This window comes from Brachypodium distachyon, chromosome 1, assembly GCF_000005505.3.
Source record: "Brachypodium distachyon strain Bd21 chromosome 1, Brachypodium_distachyon_v3.0, whole genome shotgun sequence".
NCBI classification, from domain to species: Eukaryota; Viridiplantae; Streptophyta; class Magnoliopsida; order Poales; family Poaceae; genus Brachypodium; species Brachypodium distachyon.
In genome coordinates, this window is record NC_016131.3 from 14,382,678 (window position 1) to 14,399,343 (window position 16,666).

A 16,666-nucleotide genomic window follows, 5' to 3' on the forward strand; every position below is an offset into this window, starting at 1 on the left:
AGGATGTGCGAAGACATCACGCATACCACAACAAGCACACAACAAGGCGATGAAGACACATAAACGGCGGTACGACACAGGAAGATCGTTCATAAGGAGGCCGGACCCTTACAGTGGACGAATGCACAAGACGCAATAGTAGGGAGTACTGATAACGACGACACAAGCTGAAAACAAAAGTAGAACGATCCAGGGTGAGCAGGATGACGCGCGGCATCATGGGGCACTGCTCGGACTCCAACATCGCATATATCTGCATCTAGTTGACGGCGATGCCGCGGCCCTGCCCCGCACCACGTCCCATGCTGCGCCCCACCGCGGCGACGCGGGGCGGCTTCTTGCTCTTCTTGGCTTCGACGACGAGGCCCTCGATGGCGGCAATGGCTTGATCTGACAGGGGGCTTGCGAAGAGTGCAAGGTAGGCAGCACGCGCCGTTTCGTTGAAGGGCGCCGTTGGCAGGAGTGAGCCCAGGCGCCGTGCAAGCAGAGCCTGTGCAGCCAACTGGGAAGGCAGCCCAGCGGACGGGCGCCCTGCCAGTCTCGCGCTTCTCCTAACCTGGATGGCCGGGGCGATCACCGGCGTCTGCGGCGCGGGCGGAACCGCCGAAGCCATCAGGACGTCGAGGATGGGTGCGGGCACCTCAGAGCAGATGAAGTTGACGAAGCCATCCATGGAGACCGGGGGCGTCGGGGAGGCGGCCGGCAGTGGTGAGCCCAGGGTGGAGCAGAGGTCGAGGTCCTTGACCAGTGCAAGCGGCAGCAGGCAGCATTGGGGTTGGAGTCGGCGTGGCTGGCGGCGCCTGCAAGGAAAGAAGGGAGAGCTCATCCTCGATGGCCGCCACCACAGGTGTCGCAGCGGCGGGCGGTGTTGGCGTCGTTTTGCAGGCCGACGGGGAGGCGATGTCCAGCCCCATGGAGGCCGCGCGGGCCGAGCGGAAGGCCAGCGATACTCGGCGGAGGCGCAGAGGACCGAATGCGGCATGATTAGGCACGGTCCGGCGCTGTGGATAGGGTGCGGCCCGGGCATGGCGAGACGGGAGCGCCGCCTCCTTGTGTCCATCGCGACGCCTAGTTCGGCCCCGGCTTCTGTCCTAATCGTCGTCATGGTCGCGGTCGCGGCGCCCACCCCGACGGCCCTCCCCGCAGTTCCTCGTGGGCGGTGGGGGGCGGCGACCATCGTCGCGTCGTCTCATGTCCGGCTCGCCGAAGCTCCAGGTGTTCCCCTGGATGACGCGCCTGCCGCAAGAGGGGACCGAACCCCCCTCACGCGTCGGCGTCAGCGACGAGAGGTCTTCGACCACATCAATGTGCACGAGGAGGGAGCTGCATGGCCCCGCGATGCCCATGGCCGGCGTCTCGTGGGTGGCGATCGGCATGAACGGGGGGCGGTGGGGTTGGTGACGCCCTTGTTCTCCATGATCCACAGCGAGTGGCGTCGGCGTAGCGCCGCCGGGTTCGCTGTCCAAACCCAGATGTTGAAGGTAGAAGTATCCTCCCGACGAATGGAGCGGTCCTTGACGAAGTCCACCTTGGCGCGGCGTTCCACGATGCTCACCGGGGTCTCGCGGTTCCATGCCTGGAGCGGCACGTTCTCCACGCGGAGCCGGACATGGTATGGCATGGCCACCCAGTCCGTGTGCCTCTCCGCGCACCAGGGCCTGATCAGCAGCTCCCGCCCGTTGGAGTGTATCTCCTCCTTGTCGATGGCGGCTTCCCTCACCATCGGCTCGGTGAGGAAAACGAAGAAATCCTCCGGGAAGTAGGGGGAGACCCGTATCTCGTCCAACGAGATGCCGAGTTCGCGGCAGAAGGCGTTGGCGACGTGTCTAGCCTCCGTGCGCGGGCGGTCGCCGCCAATGGTGACGAGGACGGCGTGCTGGCCATTGAATAAATCATTGTAGATCATGGCCTCGTAACGGGTTTGAGATAATTTGGTAGTTATATAGAGTCTTTATCAAAGCATTCCTGAAATTGATGGATCCCGTTGGAAATCATAGGGGAAAAGAGTCTTCCGTTCCTAGCTCAAGGCAGCAAGTGGGCAAGACATCATGTATTGGGCCAAAAGATTTCTATCCCTGTTATTTTTCCTCTTTAATCTTTTTGTGCAAACATGTCGACCAAACCGTGGTAATCATATTCATAGGCTCCTAGAAAGCCTTATATGCCTTGTTCTGAAAAAAAAAAAAAGCCTTCTATGGCTTGGCTATAGCTACAGAAAGAACTCTGGAAGAGAAATTCCAGAGGTAATACAGAAAGTCTGCTAACTAATAGGGAGTACATTTAGAACTGCTGAAGAGAAGAAGTGTGCTAATCTCAAATTTTGGTACTCTGATTCTCTGATGACTCTGTACAGAAGGCACAACACTTGCCTACCGTTAATAGCGCATTATCTTCCTGCCGGATCGATGGTGTCAATTCCTTCAGCCCCGCCTTTACAAATTTCTGAATACTACAAGAATCTCTGGAAGAAACAGAGAGTCAGCAAAGCAACCATACGAATAAAATGGCAGGAGAAGAATTCACAACAAGTTTACTAAACTGCCGGGTACAGCTAGCTGGAGTAGCTAGCAACCAACTGTTGCAGAAGGCACTTGTTAATTAGCCAGGTCTCATTTGTCGAGCAGCCTTATTTATGGATTCTCCTCGATCAATCATTCTTCATTTTGAATAACACCGCCCGTGGAAAATGCAAACCCACAATTTTTCTGCATTTCCTTCTGCACGTTAGGCACCCCTGTAGGCGACCTGTCCCAAAACGAGCTACTCTTGCCTGCTAGCTTTGGCCAACTGTTTAGTTTTCAGTTAATCAACCGGCCTTTGAAAACCTGGTCGCGTTCGTGTGCTCCCACTTTGCACGTTACGTGAACTCCACCTTCCCCCCGGTGCACTGTCAGTTCGTCACGCGCCCCGGCCAATAAGAATCCGGCATTCAGTGAACTCTGGACAGCAAATCCAAGGCCTAGATCGCTCGCAAGGACTCAATTAAGCCTGGTAGAAGTTGAGTTGGTACTCAGCGACGATGCCTTCGTCTTGCTTGGAGTGTAGCGGCATGCTCGCGGTCTTCGGCAGGCGCCGCCCGAGAGCACCGGCGCCGGAGCAGCAGCAGAAGCAGCCGACGACGACGCGGCTCCACCGCGCGTTCGGCCGGATGAAGGCCGGCCACCGCCGACGCCGCCGCGCCCACCGCGCCAGCAGCTTCAGCTCCGTCCGTGCCGTCTTCTGGCCGCTCATGTCCATGGGCTCCGACGCCGACCGCGCCTCCGACATCGCCGGCGCCACGGCCGACCACCCGCCCCAGAGCTCTCCCTCATCCGCCGTGCGCGCGCCGTCGCCGTCCCTCGCCGACACTCCCGCCTCAACCACCGCCGCCCGCGTGCTCGCCATCCAGGCCCGGCTCGCCGACGCGGACGCCGATGCCTCGACGGCGGCGCGGCTGATCGCGCTCCAGGCCAGGCTCGGCGGCTTGGCCTTGGCGTCGCCGTCGCCGGTGACGAAGCCCCCGTCGACCCTCTTGGAGCCGTTCGATCGTACTCGTCTCATCATCAGCGGCGGCGGCGATGACGGCGGCGTGGAGGAGGCGTGCAGAGGGTTCGAGAGGCAGCTGATGGAGATGCTGGTGGAGGAAGGGAAGGTGGGGGACCTGACGGACGTCGAGGAGCTGCTCGGCTGCTGGGAGAAGCTCAGCTCACCGGATTTCGTCACGGTCGTCGGCCGCTTCTATGGCGACCTCTGCGTGGACCTCTTCTCCGGCCTCGGTGTCGACGTGTCGCCGTCTGATGGTTCGGCCGTTTGACTTGACTACGGGGTGATTGATTCCTGTAGAGATTTCGGTTTATTTTTTCTTACTTTGGTGACAGGTGGACCCAGACATGATATTTTTACCATTTGATACGTTTCACCCTTTCTAATTTTATACATGCCAATGTTATTACAGCATACGGATTAGACTTTTTTCGATTAATTATTTTCACGGGGAGATTTAACATTCATCGTGGAATAATACCATTAATCGTGGAACAAAATAGTATCCATATATCTTTCATAATAGCATTCATACACCATTCATCATGCGTGAGTGGGGCCTGATGGGGCACCGCGGAAGTCGCTGGGCTGGTGTCCCGGCCCCGGTAGAAACGCCGCTTCGAACATTATTGGCATACACATGTAAAAAATGATGAACATTGTCGCCTGATCATTCCAATAGACGTAAAATCTACGGGCAGCGCAAATGGGCGAGTCACCCGGCTCGTCATTATTGAAAAGAACATTCACTTGGTAGAATCAGGCCGAACAAGTCTGGCATACAGGCCACAGCACCCACAAGGGTGATGAGAACGAGGAGAGCTCCTGCAGGTAACACCTCCCATGCCGGCTCTATTTCCGGGATTAATTGTATGCACTCATACCAAAGATGACCAAACAGGTAAATGAATAAAAACTGCAAAGAAGGAAGGAATCGATTGTTATTATTACTCTTCGATCCATAAACCAGTGTCGGAGATTTATTATAAAGTTAGTACAATTTATACTAAATCTTCGACATTTATTATTATAAATCCGAGGAAGTACTGTATTATCCGAGAAAGAAGAAAGGGATCGTAAATAAAGTCGAGGTGTTGCTCACCTTTAACAAAATCAGTAAGAGGCGACGACAGGCCTCCTGAAAAGCCACTCGTTCTGGATCTACAATCTCCGGAGGAGCGACGGCCGGTCTACGCACGACCACAACCACCACAACCACTTGGTCAGGAGGGGCGCTCAACGGGTCGTCGGCGCCGCGCTGTGGTTGTGGCGCCGCCATGGCTTAATCAATCGGCCGGCGCGATGTATGCTGGAGATTATCAAATTGAATCAAGGGAGAAAACCAACAGCAAGGAAGTGCGAGATTTGGGGCGGCCGTCTGCCTAGTATATGTACTGTCGATACTAGCGGGCCGATCGTCCCGTCTGAGAAGACCGCATCTGACTCGCTCGTCTGCGTGCAAGGAACCCAAAAACTGAACCGAGCTTACTAAAAATCCTGCAAAATCAATCGCCTGCAGGAACTGTCCATGTAAAGCTAGCTAGGAACTTTCCATGTAATAAAGCCAGGAACTGTGCATGTATTTAGAATCAAAACCCATATCGCCAATTCTCTTCCGCGCCCGCGCATTTTCTGGCTCCGTGCGGTGCTCACTTCGGTGACAACGAACCTTATCCAGTCAGTCGTTATCTCACCAAGCGCACTCCCTCCTTCCTTTCTCTCCTGCCGGCTGCCGCGCACCTTGCGCCCCCGCTCCTCCCGAGCCCCTCCCCTTCCTCTTCTCTCCTGCCCTTCACCCCTCCCCTCTCCCCCCAACCCGCCTAGATCTCGAGCGCCGGCGGCAGGGGGCCTGGTCCGCTCGTCGGTGCGCCCCCCGAGAGCTCGAGTACCGCCGGCCTGGTCCGCTCGTTGGCGTGGCCGCGCGCCGCCGGCTGGTCCTCTCTTCGGCCGCGGCACGGAGACGCTCAGAGCTCGAGCTCCTCTGGCGGCGGCATGGTCCGCTCGTCGGCGCGGCCGCGGTGGAAGCAGCAGGGGCTGGCCCTGTACTCGTGACCAGTCTCTACCAACGGGAGCGCCGGGTCCCCGTCCAGCTGCAGCGAGCAGCACAACCCCGCCTTCATCGTTGTGGGGGCGATCCCCGAAGCGGCGACGGCATCCACGACCGCCAGCGAGGACACCTTGTTCCGTCTCAACAACCTCGACATCAACGACGACGACGCCCCTTAGTCACAGGCTCCGGTGAGTTTTGTGAAGTCGCTTTGCTTGAGCTCGCCAGTTTCTCCATGTTCTGCTGTTTGTATGTCTAGGGTTTGTTTTTACAGCAAAAGGCCCCTTCTTATTGATGATCTGAGATGATTGTTGCATCGTTAACAAGAAGGGGAATAATGCTAGGGAGGAGGAGAATCAGCCCACGAACTAGGATTAGAAAAGTTTGCAAGTCTCGCGACTTCATGAGCCACCTTACTTGCCTCCCGATTGCAATGTTCAAAAGACACCTTCACGAAATCTGCCATGAGGTGAAACCAATCCTTGAAAATGTCTGCACAGCTGCTGTAACTCCTTTCTTCATTGCACAAAGTGTTAATGACCTGACTATCATTAGAGTTCAAGACCACCCTACTGCAGCCCAGATTGATCGCAAGCTGAAGCCCCAGTTTAGCCGCACACACCTCTGCCATATCTAAGTTGCTTTTTCAACGAAAGAAGATTTTGGAGATTGCAGTTGGTGTTGGTCACGTGTATGCTGATCCCTAGAGTTTTTGGTGTTTTTTCTGCTAATCTGCTGCTCTGTAGTGTCGTCTACTAGTCTATGATGAGATGATCGATGCTTTGTTATTCTCACTACTATGAATCATTATTTTTTCGGATGTAAATTTTAGGTAAAGAGTTACTTTTAGATTCTGCTGGTGTAGCTTCTACGTGAGTTACTTTTAGATTCTTGTTGAATGTAGTTTTAATTTCCAGAGTTACTTTTATGATATTTTAGATGTAACTACGGTAGCATGACGTAACTTTCGGATGATTAGCTGTTTAGACAAAGTAATTTTCGGATGATTAGCTCTTTAGAAAAAGTAACTTTTGGATGATTACTCTTCAGACGAAGTAGCTTTGGGATGATTAGCTCTTTGGTAACTTTAATTAGTCGCTTGATTTTTCTCTGTAACTGGTGCTTGTAGTGGAGATTTGAAAGAACAGAGGAGGTGACCACGGTGGAGAAAAGTAGAACGGAAAAATGGGGTAGGTCTTTGGCTTGTAGGAAAAAATGACTTGCGTGATGGACTAGCTCTCCGTGACAGGAAAAGGCATCCACGGCCACATGCAACACGAATCAGATTTTCTTTTTTCTACTAATTGCAAAGGCGGCGGCGGCTCGTAGTCAATTCAGAAGGTGTGAAGACAACACGTACACTGGTGCAACCAAGTTTAGGACGCGGCCGCGCGGACGCGTCGGACTGTTTTTGGAGACATATTGCCCCGTCACCTTTTCCTCCCGCGGGCTGTCGGAGGAGCACTCGGTATGACTAGCGAGTGCGCGCGCACTCACTAGACGCCCCCAACCCATATATACCGCGTGACTCCGCCACGAAAAGAAATTCGAATTCGACCTCGTCCAACCGAATCCATGGTGGAGGAAGGGAAGGTGGGGGGCCTGACGGACGTCAAGGAGCTGCTCGGCTGCTGGGAGAAGCTCAGCTCGCCGGTGTTCGACGCGGTCGTTCAGCCGCTTCTACGGCGACCTCTGCGTGGACCTCCTCTCTGGCCTCGACGATGGCCACGTGTCGTCGTCTGATGATTCGGCCGTTTGACTTGATGACTGCGGGGTGATGATCCCATTCCTGTGGGGATTTCGGTTTATTTTTTCTTACTTTGGTGACAGGTGGACCCCCGACGTGGTATTTTTACCGTTTGTTACGTTTTACCGTTTCTGCTTTTATACATGCAAGGTTTTTACGGCCTTTCTGAGCCACAGGATCCACATCGGGTGGCTGGAAAAAAAGTGACTGGAAATAAACCGACAGATAAATGTGCAATAGACAGGCCTAGGTAGAAATAACTCGTGTTTAAAAAATTAATCAAATCTACCCTTTTTCTTAAAAGGACCACCGATCTATTAATAATAATGAGAAGTAGTTCAAAGAGTTCTAAAAGTAATAAAAATTACAAGTAGATCTTTGGACTACCGACGATAGCAATAAACACTAGAACGAGCCGAAGGCGGGCCACCGTCGTTGCCCTCCATCATCGTAGCCGGGCGGAGCTTGCCACAGTATTGCTTCTGGCAGTGCACGTGGGGTAGTCGTCGTGCTAAGGCTCCAAACGACCAGCACACCGGATCCGCAGCCATCATCAAAGATGAGAGTCGTTTTGAATAAACATATGGTCTTGCTCATACCCATTAAGGAATGGAGATTGGGTTGGTGTTTGGAAGAGGCCAGCAAGCAGAAAAAGGACTGATGTCTTGGGGGCCGCTAGCGCACGTACTCTTCTAACTTTTGTCGGTTGGTGTTCCATTATGTTATCTTAGACTATGCTGCCTTCTTCAATTCCATTCTTCGTCTCCCTAGTCGAAGTCTTCTTGCTGGCCCAACCCAACATGCATTTTAGAGTGCTGTGCCAGAGCGAGTACCATGGTCTATCTGAGTTCTTAGAAATGTGCATTCTTTCTTTCACAGGTTGTTGTGCTTTTGGAAGGTGTATGTGCACTTAGTGCTTGTTGCACCTGTGTTATATATGTGGCTTTAGTGATCTTAGGTTGTGTCTTTTTTTTTAGGGAAAGGTTGTGTCCGTGTTTTGGTTGTCTGACAGTATGAAGAAAACCTAGCATGATTGTGGCGACTGTGCCGACCACGTTCCGTTTTATGCAATTGTCTTCGTGCTTCAGTCTCGGCTACGCTGTGTTGCGGCCGTAGACAAATTGTTATGCTATTATGTGTGCACCATTATTCTGTGTGGTTTCATGCCACTGAATTGATGTGGGTATGGTTAGCTAAAGTATTGTTGAAAACATGCCGTTGTGTTGCAATGCTATAGTGTCGTCCTGTTACAGCAGCTTTCGTTCTGCGCACTTCCCTAACCACCAGTGGGCATTGGGGCTCTGACATCACTGTTCATAGTGTTTTAGCCCTTTCTGATGACCATATGCAGTTATGTAGCTACATGGTCTGAACTGGCCTCACCCGTCCAAATACGTTGGTCATTAATTACACGCCCTAGCCCCTAGTATATATCCATCCACAAGGAAATGCCATCCGAGATATACTAGAAGCTAAATTCGGAGCGCAAAAACAAGGAGCAACTGCTGTATGGTTGCCATCGTATACATCGTTGGCTAATCAGAGTTAGCACGGCCTCTCCGGTCATTTTGTATACATCGTTGGCATCTTAAGATTTCATAACTTTGCTAAGGCCAAAATCTCAAACTTTCAAGTGATTGGTGGCATTATTCGCTAGAAGAATATTTCTGAAGATCAACATGATAGGTTAGAACAGTAAATGAAACCGCTCATGTTAGCAAAAAAAAAAAATCCATCTGACCTTGTCTTCGACATAAAAAACAAGTAATCCATCAAATCCTGTCTTCGACATAAAAAATTATCTTACACATGAATGTATGGCATATGCTGTAAAGTCTCAGTTCCAAACCAAATAAAACAACACAAAAGTATTATGGTATTGTAATTATGGTGCCAGTGGCACTGCAGTTGGTAACCGGCGGTTGTCAACATGGAAATACTGATATACACTTAGATCAGATCCACTTGCAAAATGTCTTATCAAGAGCTGTCTCATCATCAACAATTACACATGACGATTACCAGGACACCGGTGATGACGGACGCTTCGATTCCGTACCCGTACTGTACCCAATCGGTATGGAATACGTGATTAAAAAAACGATAACTGAACAGAGTTGGGCAAAGTTGACACACACCCGGCGAAACTGGGGCACACTGTCTGTCGATGTGGACGCCATGAGTGTCACTACTCCGGAACCCGCCGATACAGTCATCGCCAAACAATTGCCTTAAGACCTCTTTCGTTAATTTTAGTTTTTGCTTTTACTAATGACTTGTTATATGTTGTTGCAATTGTCAATTTCAAAACCAATATGAAATGATTCCCAGTTGAAAAATCGCTGAAAGAATATAAAAAGCAATCAAATGAATCGCCACACAAGTGTATTCGCCACCCAAGTCTATTCTAATAGGCAATTCAACAGCAGTCCATTGCAACTGTCGAACGTATGCATAACATGATACATAATTGTAATTCTAAAGCACAAAAATAAAATACTTCACCATCCACTACCATAAGCAATCTCTGTCCTGCTTCAGCGATGGAAGGGGAAGGATGGTAACTCGTCTTCGGGTCGTTCTAGTGTTTCTTGATGTCATTAGGTGATCCAAAGACCAATGTGTGTAATTGGTTAAATTAACGGATCGGTGGTCCTTTTCGCAAAAATAATTATATTTGATTAAATTTCTAAACACAAGTTATTTTTGCCTAGCGTGTGTATTGCATAGTTAACTGAAATAGATTGGTCACTTTTTTCCAGCCACCGATGCGGATCCTGTTGTTTATAATTTGTCAAGCTCTGATGTAGCCTTCACAAACTAGACTACGTCACACGAGGTGAGAACCTCTAGGGTTTTCATATGTGGAAGGTATTTTATTTAGGATCTAATGGTTAAGCAGGGTTTGCAAATTTGGTTTTTAAAATGATGGATTTATATGTGAAATAATATAGATGTCATCTTTATTGTAAGAATGGATCATATATCAAAATTGATAATATTTATTTGACACAATATTTATTTTTGAAATAATATAAAAACGTGTATTTACCGTAACAAATTGCTCAAAATATTTGCATATATCTAAATGGTGTATTTTTTTTTTTGTAAAATGGTGGATTTAGATGTGAGACAATATAAATATTGTGTCATGATCCATACATATATCATTAATATATAATTTTTATTTTTTCTACGAAGACACTGCTCTAGTGTTTTCCATTGTAAATATCATCCCTCTTCAAGCTCTAAGTTTTCTAGAATATTTGTATCTTTATCTTTGTCATGATGGATTTGATTCTAGGAGCTTACGCGACAAGTATTTTATCTTTCATACAACCTCTAAGCTTCTAGAATATTCCAATCTTCTCGTGACAAACATTCACTAGAAGGCTACTTGCAGATATGTTGCTCCTCCAATTATCAAAAGTATTTTAGAATCTTCTCAAGTATGCATTGCTAAATTCTCAACATGCCTCCTGCTGCACCACCGGCAATTCACGCCATTAATCAGGCCCCTCCTCCTCCTCTAGCACCCAGGATTCAGACCTCGGCCCCTCCTCCTCCTCTAGCACCAGGGATTCAGACCCTGACTCCTTCTGCATCACCTGCCACTCCTCCTCCTCTATCAACAGGGATATTTCAGATCCCGCCTCCTCCTGCACCACCGGCCCTTCCTCGTCCTCAACCACCCGAGATTCAGATCTCGCCTCCTCCTGCGCACCACCGGCGATTCACGTCGTTAATCGGGCCTTTCCGCCTTACCACCACCTACTCCTCCTGCTACGGGAGACGCGATTCGGCCGCCGAACAATTTATGTGTTAGTCTCTACTATGTTCTCTACTTTGTTTTATCTGTTGATTTCAATTCTCAGTGGCTTAGAAAAAAATTTAGGTCTTGTTTGGCACTAGAGTTTTTCTAGTGTTTGCAGAGTTATTCACTCTAAATCCAAAAACACTAGAAGCCTCGAATGAGCCATTTGTACATTAGACTTGGATTTTCCCTAGATTGCCCTATAAGACACCTCAATTTCGTAATCCTCTAAGCATTTTTCATTTTTTGAATGTTGCTGATTAGTATTGTTTATACTAATAACGTTGTTTCAGTTTGCATATGTTTCCTTTTGTCATGATAACTCTTTTTTTTTTTACGAAACAGCCGCAGCGACCTATTTATCGCATCAACCCCCGGAGAAAATACACAATGAAACGGGCTCTGTTGACACGCCTTGTATCTCTTGTATCTTGTTTTCACGGCTTGATTTTATTCCACAGGATCATATAATCTCTGATCTCCTCTCTGTTTGCTAATTAAGGTGCATCAAAATGTGATGAGTATCGTCTCTGTTTACAACAAGATGATGATGCGCTGCGCACGCGCTCTTAACAGCAGGCAGCTGGCATGCAAACAGCACTTTTTGATGAGAAAGAGAAACGGAGCTCAGTCGTAACCGTAGGCTGGACGCTCGTTGGAATCTACCACGGCGTTGGGTACCTTGCGCACCTGGAAGCCGGCCGTGTCCGTGAGGTTCCTCCGCCGGAAGGGGCCTCCAGCCAACACGAACGCCGGCTGTGAAGCCATAAGGAAGAAGCAATATTGTTACTACTATTCAAAACAAGAGTTACGGTTTCTACTCGTCAGTTATCGCTTGGAGGTTGGAAGCATATCGCGTCTGGCCAAAATCCCAGTGCAAGCAAAACAAAGAAGGCAGCTAGCAAAGCTCCTGGTGGTAACATCAGCAGGGCTCGGATTCAGGATGGCAACGGGACGGGTCTAGACGGGTCGACCAAATCCATATCCATATCGATCGCCAGACCAACTATTCATCCAAGAAAATATCCGTGGATGCAAAACAATATCCACATCCATATCCACCGGGTATCTGGGTATCCATGGATTATCCATATCTATGAAATATACTCCCTTCGTTCAATATTAAGTGACTCAAATTTGTGGCAGACTCAAGATAAATTTTAAGGTGTGGCGGAGTTTACACGGCAAAAAATCATATCATAGCTATGCGAAAGCTCATTGGATTACTAGATATACAATTATATTACTTTGTGTTCAACAAAGATAATAATAAATACCTCAATAGATGACACCTACGTGGATGACCGATCACCGATTTATAATCTATATTAACCAAAAGACCATATAAACTTACGAAATACTCCCTCCGTCCCGAAATAAGTGACGTGGATTTGTATAGATTTATACAAATCCACATCACTTATTTTGGGACGGAGGGAGTACTTTATTGCAGTAACGGAAGATACATCTATTGAGTAGTGGATCCAATTTATTTATTTTAATAAATACCGGGTATCCATGGATCAAATATAATATCCGTGCCCGCTCCACGAGTTGGCGGGTATCCATTCGTGGATATCCATGGATCAAAAACCCGATCCATATCCGCGATCCATGGGTTGGATATTCACATTTTGACTATCCATTGCCATCTTGAGCTTGGATCCATGCCGCCGTCTTCAATTCCACGACGGATCCGATAGCGGTGTAGGAAATAAGAACAAGGAACATAATGTATAAAATCTGCCAAAAAGAAGGAAACCGATTAATTATATACATACATGCTTGGCCAAGTAAAGTAAAGTTGTTAATTGATGAAGGACGTGTTGCTCGCTCGATCACCTTCATCAAGGTCTGATAACCGTAATATAAGCGCTCCTGTAATGGATTCATCTCGTTATTACCAACGGAGCCATGATCCATGTCAGGGATGCACACAACCACTCGGTGATCTCTGCCAACTCAACCTCGTCGTCGGCGCGGCAATGTGGCGGTGGCGCCAACGGATCTGCAGCCATGGCTGAAGACGTCCGATTTGTAGATGATCAACTTGAATCAAGGGAGAAAACCAACTCGATTTGGCGTGTATGCAAAACGGGCGTCCGTTTGGCTACATATACTAGCGTCTGAAACTTGGCATGGAAAGTTCTTTTTAGGGAAATAGAAGCTACGTACTCCATCGAGGAAGCCTCCTACTCCTACCACGCCCCTGCCGAAGAAGATTCCAGCTCTGAGGCCCTTCGGCTTATCCATGGACCGGTTCAACAGGCTCGCCACCATGCGGGATTTCTCCGTGGTCTCGGAGCTCGCCGCCTTCGGCAGCTGCTTGCGGAAGGTGACGCTGATCGAAGTTCCAGTCCAAGATAGGAGCACAACTGCTTCCCTGTCAAGCTCGCCAAGTTCATCGTGAAGCTTTCGGGTGTACAAGTGGGGAGACGTGCTGGTTACCTAGGTGAGTTATCTCAATATGAATTAAAAACAGCATCCAGTATTATGGTGCCGAAAAATATTTTGGTTGCAAATTATATAAACTTAGTGTGTAGTTAATCTTTACTACTACTTAATTTGCAGTTTGGTACGTTGGTAGGTTGGTCCGTCCGACCAACGTCCCTCCCCTCCACGCGCACTGGAGCAAATCACGCGCTGGAGCAAACTACTACTTAATCGTGTAGAGTTAAGGAAACCAAGAGATTGAAAACTTCCATCTTTACAACCAATCAATGGAAACATCAATCAATCACGTCATTCTCTCGCGATTACACCCAATCCCCAGAAAACCTCCATCTTTACAACCAATCTCCACTGCCGCGATTACACCCCATCCCCAGAAAAGCTCAAACCTGCCTTCTTCCTCGCGGGAAGCCATCGCCAGGGCTGCTAATTGCCAGAAAAAACATCGTACACCAAGTTACCAGAGCTGCCGCTTTTACTTCCAGACCGTTGATTATCTCCAGAGCTGCCACGTACACCAAAAAACGTCACCAGAGCTGCTGCGATTACCTCCAGAGAGTTTGGTGTACTGCCTTCTTTCTCAAGACCCCGAGCAGTGCCGCTCGCCCTTGTTCCCTCCAGGCGTCGACGACCTGGCCACATCAATCAACTGACGGTCAGTGCATTCCCATTGTACGGATAAAACATATTAGACCTAACACTGCTCTGTTTGTATGACAAAGGCGGAATTATCTCATTGCTCTGGACAGAAAACTGCAATTCAGTTTTTATCTATCAGCACATCAATGAGCTTAACACTTCATCGTCTCACTCTTTTTGTTCCCCCATGCTGGGTTATAGGTATTTAAAGCACTGGGACAAGGTTCGGTACACCATGTCTAATCAACCACGAAGGCGTCCTACTAAATCGCAGTCGGAAAACGAAAATTCAGGTTTCAAAGCTATACAAATTTTTATTTCTCATTTAAATGGGTTACTGTTTGTATGACAAAGGCAGAATTATCATTTTGCTCTTAACAGAAAACTGCAAGTCAGTTTTTATCTATCAGCACATCAATGAAACTGTGAAAGCTATGAGACAATGGCAAAATTATCTTACTGCTCTTAACATGGACATGCCTGTCACCTAATGTTTGGTTTTCATGATAGTCTTCCTTCTGTTGACATTATCCAATTTTTTACATGACGATGTAATTTCAGACAGCAGTATGCGGGTACATGTTGGATATGATCATGACCGTGCTGCTCTGCAAGATATTACTAACGGATGTGCTCAGTCCATTAATTCGGCTCAAGGTACTTTCTGATTCCATTGCTATGCAATGGTTTATGTCACCACAAAAGAAGCAGTACACAGGACTTGTCATCTCACACTGGATATACTTGTTTTGTGAATTGACAGCTCAGCATCCCACCCAAAGTACTCTCACATTTCAGGGTGCAACACCGCGTGTAGAAATTCCAAACGGTAACCATAGATGGAATATAATGTACAAATGGAAGAGATGGACAGATCTATAAAACACTTACGAGCAGGTAGAATATGCCGAGAAAAAAAGCAAACAAAGCAGCATCCGTGACCTCTGGGCAAAGATCCCCCACAGAGATGTTAAAATGACCTGCAAGAATAAACAGCCATCAGCAGAGCTTGATTTCAACAATCTTGCATTCATATGCACAAGCACACTGGAACAATGGCATTCATATGCACAAGGCTAGACACGCATTGGACCGATACTTTGAAAGACTTCGTGGAGTAGTGAATCCGTAACTTGCAGATGGATGTTGCCAACATACCTATTCAGAATATCAACGAAAGAATGTGCAGCTTTTGTTACAACAAACAGAAGAAAATTTGATCCAAATCATCAAGAGATCCGAAGAAAAAGTTCAGTTTGAGTTTGCTATTTGAGCCCATGTTTACAGACAAGTATTTATTTACATAAATTAACAATTCTCCCAGTAAAGCAGTAATTAGGCCACAAGGTTACCAAAAGCAATAAGTAACAAGACTTGCACGCTGCGGCATGTGCTTGAATCAAACCCAAATGGCGGTTTTCGCTAACAATGGGCTCTATCTGCAAAAATACAAGTGTCACGACATAGATACAGCTCTAAGATCTTTAAAAGGAAATAGGAGGCAAAAAAGGCATTAAAAATGTAAATCACATATCAGAACCAAAAATTGCATGAAACCATATGAATGCCATAAGGTGTGAAAGAACAATACCACGATGGCCATAACACTTAATATCTCCTGCTCCTCGACCATGACCGCCGTCATGGCGTCTCGTTCCACCAGCTGCCATGTGGCATGCTCCAGGGCGAGACCAACAGGCGCTGACGAGTCAATCAACACCGGTGGCGGCGCGAGGTCGACGAACAGATCGGCGCGGACCGACAGCGCCCCCTGCTCTGACCGATGGGCCGGCGGCGCAGGGTGTACTGGAGGAGACCGGGGGATAGGAAACAGGAGGGAGGCTGCCGAGGACCGAGACCGGGAAGTCGGGACGGAGCTCTGGAGGACGCGACGGAGCTCCTGGACGGTCGAGCCGGCGGAATCGACGGTTGCGCCGGCCGGTCAAGTCGACGACGGCGGCACGCCCCGAATCAAAGGGTGAGTGGGGGCTGTGGCAGGAGCACGCCGGCGGGGAGGGTGGATGAGATCCTGGACGAGACAGTGAGGGAGGTGTGAGGGAGCTGAGAGGGTGAGGGAGTGGGTGAGACCGTGAGTACAGATAAGGTTTATTTCTATTTTTTATTTTTTCCCTATGTCTCACCTATTCTTTAATTGTTGCTAATGTTGTGCTTTTCGTCAAAATAATTCATACTAATTACCTTAATAAATACAGGCCATAATTAAAATAATTTTGATGAGGTTGGATGTATTAATTTTTTACGCAGAAAAAACATGATAGCCCGTAGTTTGCTACTCATAAATACGGATTCCTATTTAAGGTACATGTATTACAATTATATTTAGACATTTTTCTCTCTTATCAATTTTGAAATGATATATTCCCTCCATCCCAAATTAAGCGACTCAAATTTGTCTAAAAATGGACGTATCTATGTACTAAAATAC

General features: G+C 48.2%; 3 protein-coding genes and 2 long non-coding RNA genes across 9 annotated transcripts; 3 read left to right on the plus strand and 2 right to left on the minus strand.

Annotated features, from left to right (window-relative positions):
• Positions 1-259: 259 nt before the first annotated feature.
• Positions 260-1,906, minus strand: LOC104582013. The gene is made up of 2 exons (XM_010231264.1): positions 1,469-1,906; positions 260-739 (listed from the first exon to the last, which is right to left on the minus strand). The coding sequence occupies exons 1-2, from the start codon at positions 1,904-1,906 to the stop codon at positions 260-262; spliced, it is 918 nt and encodes a 305-aa protein (XP_010229566.1).
• Positions 1,907-2,880: 974 nt separating this feature from the next.
• LOC104582014 lies at positions 2,881-3,961 on the plus strand. Its single transcript, XM_010231265.3, has one exon. It carries the CDS (start codon positions 3,020-3,022, stop codon positions 3,791-3,793), a length of 774 nt encoding a protein of 257 aa, XP_010229567.1. The 5' UTR covers positions 2,881-3,019; the 3' UTR covers positions 3,794-3,961.
• A 735-nt stretch (positions 3,962-4,696) lies between these two features.
• On the plus strand, positions 4,697-6,472 carry LOC104583444. The gene is made up of 2 exons (XR_731179.3): positions 4,697-5,760; positions 5,844-6,472. It is a non-coding gene; the product is annotated as an uncharacterized LOC104583444 (long non-coding RNA).
• A 6,782-nt stretch (positions 6,473-13,254) lies between these two features.
• Positions 13,255-14,693, plus strand: LOC106866210. Its single transcript, XR_001406184.2, has 3 exons — positions 13,255-13,582; positions 13,702-14,236; positions 14,422-14,693. It is a non-coding gene; the product is annotated as an uncharacterized LOC106866210 (long non-coding RNA).
• On the minus strand, positions 13,822-16,321 carry LOC104583445. 5 transcript variants are annotated; one of them, XM_010235629.3, is made up of 5 exons: positions 15,812-16,321; positions 15,599-15,659; positions 15,320-15,378; positions 15,112-15,200; positions 13,822-14,213 (listed from the first exon to the last, which is right to left on the minus strand). In XM_010235629.3, the coding sequence occupies exons 1-5, from the start codon at positions 15,863-15,865 to the stop codon at positions 14,162-14,164; spliced, it is 315 nt and encodes a 104-aa protein (XP_010233931.1). In that variant the 5' UTR covers positions 15,866-16,321; the 3' UTR covers positions 13,822-14,161. The 5 variants fall into 5 exon arrangements, 4 of the variants coding, with proteins under 4 accessions (XP_010233931.1, XP_010233927.1, XP_010233940.1 ...); XM_010235625.3 differs by having other exon boundaries at positions 15,309-15,378; positions 15,573-15,659; positions 15,812-16,319; XM_010235638.3 differs by lacking the exon at positions 15,320-15,378 and having other exon boundaries at positions 15,812-16,318.
• Between the last annotated feature and the right edge of the window lie 345 nt (positions 16,322-16,666).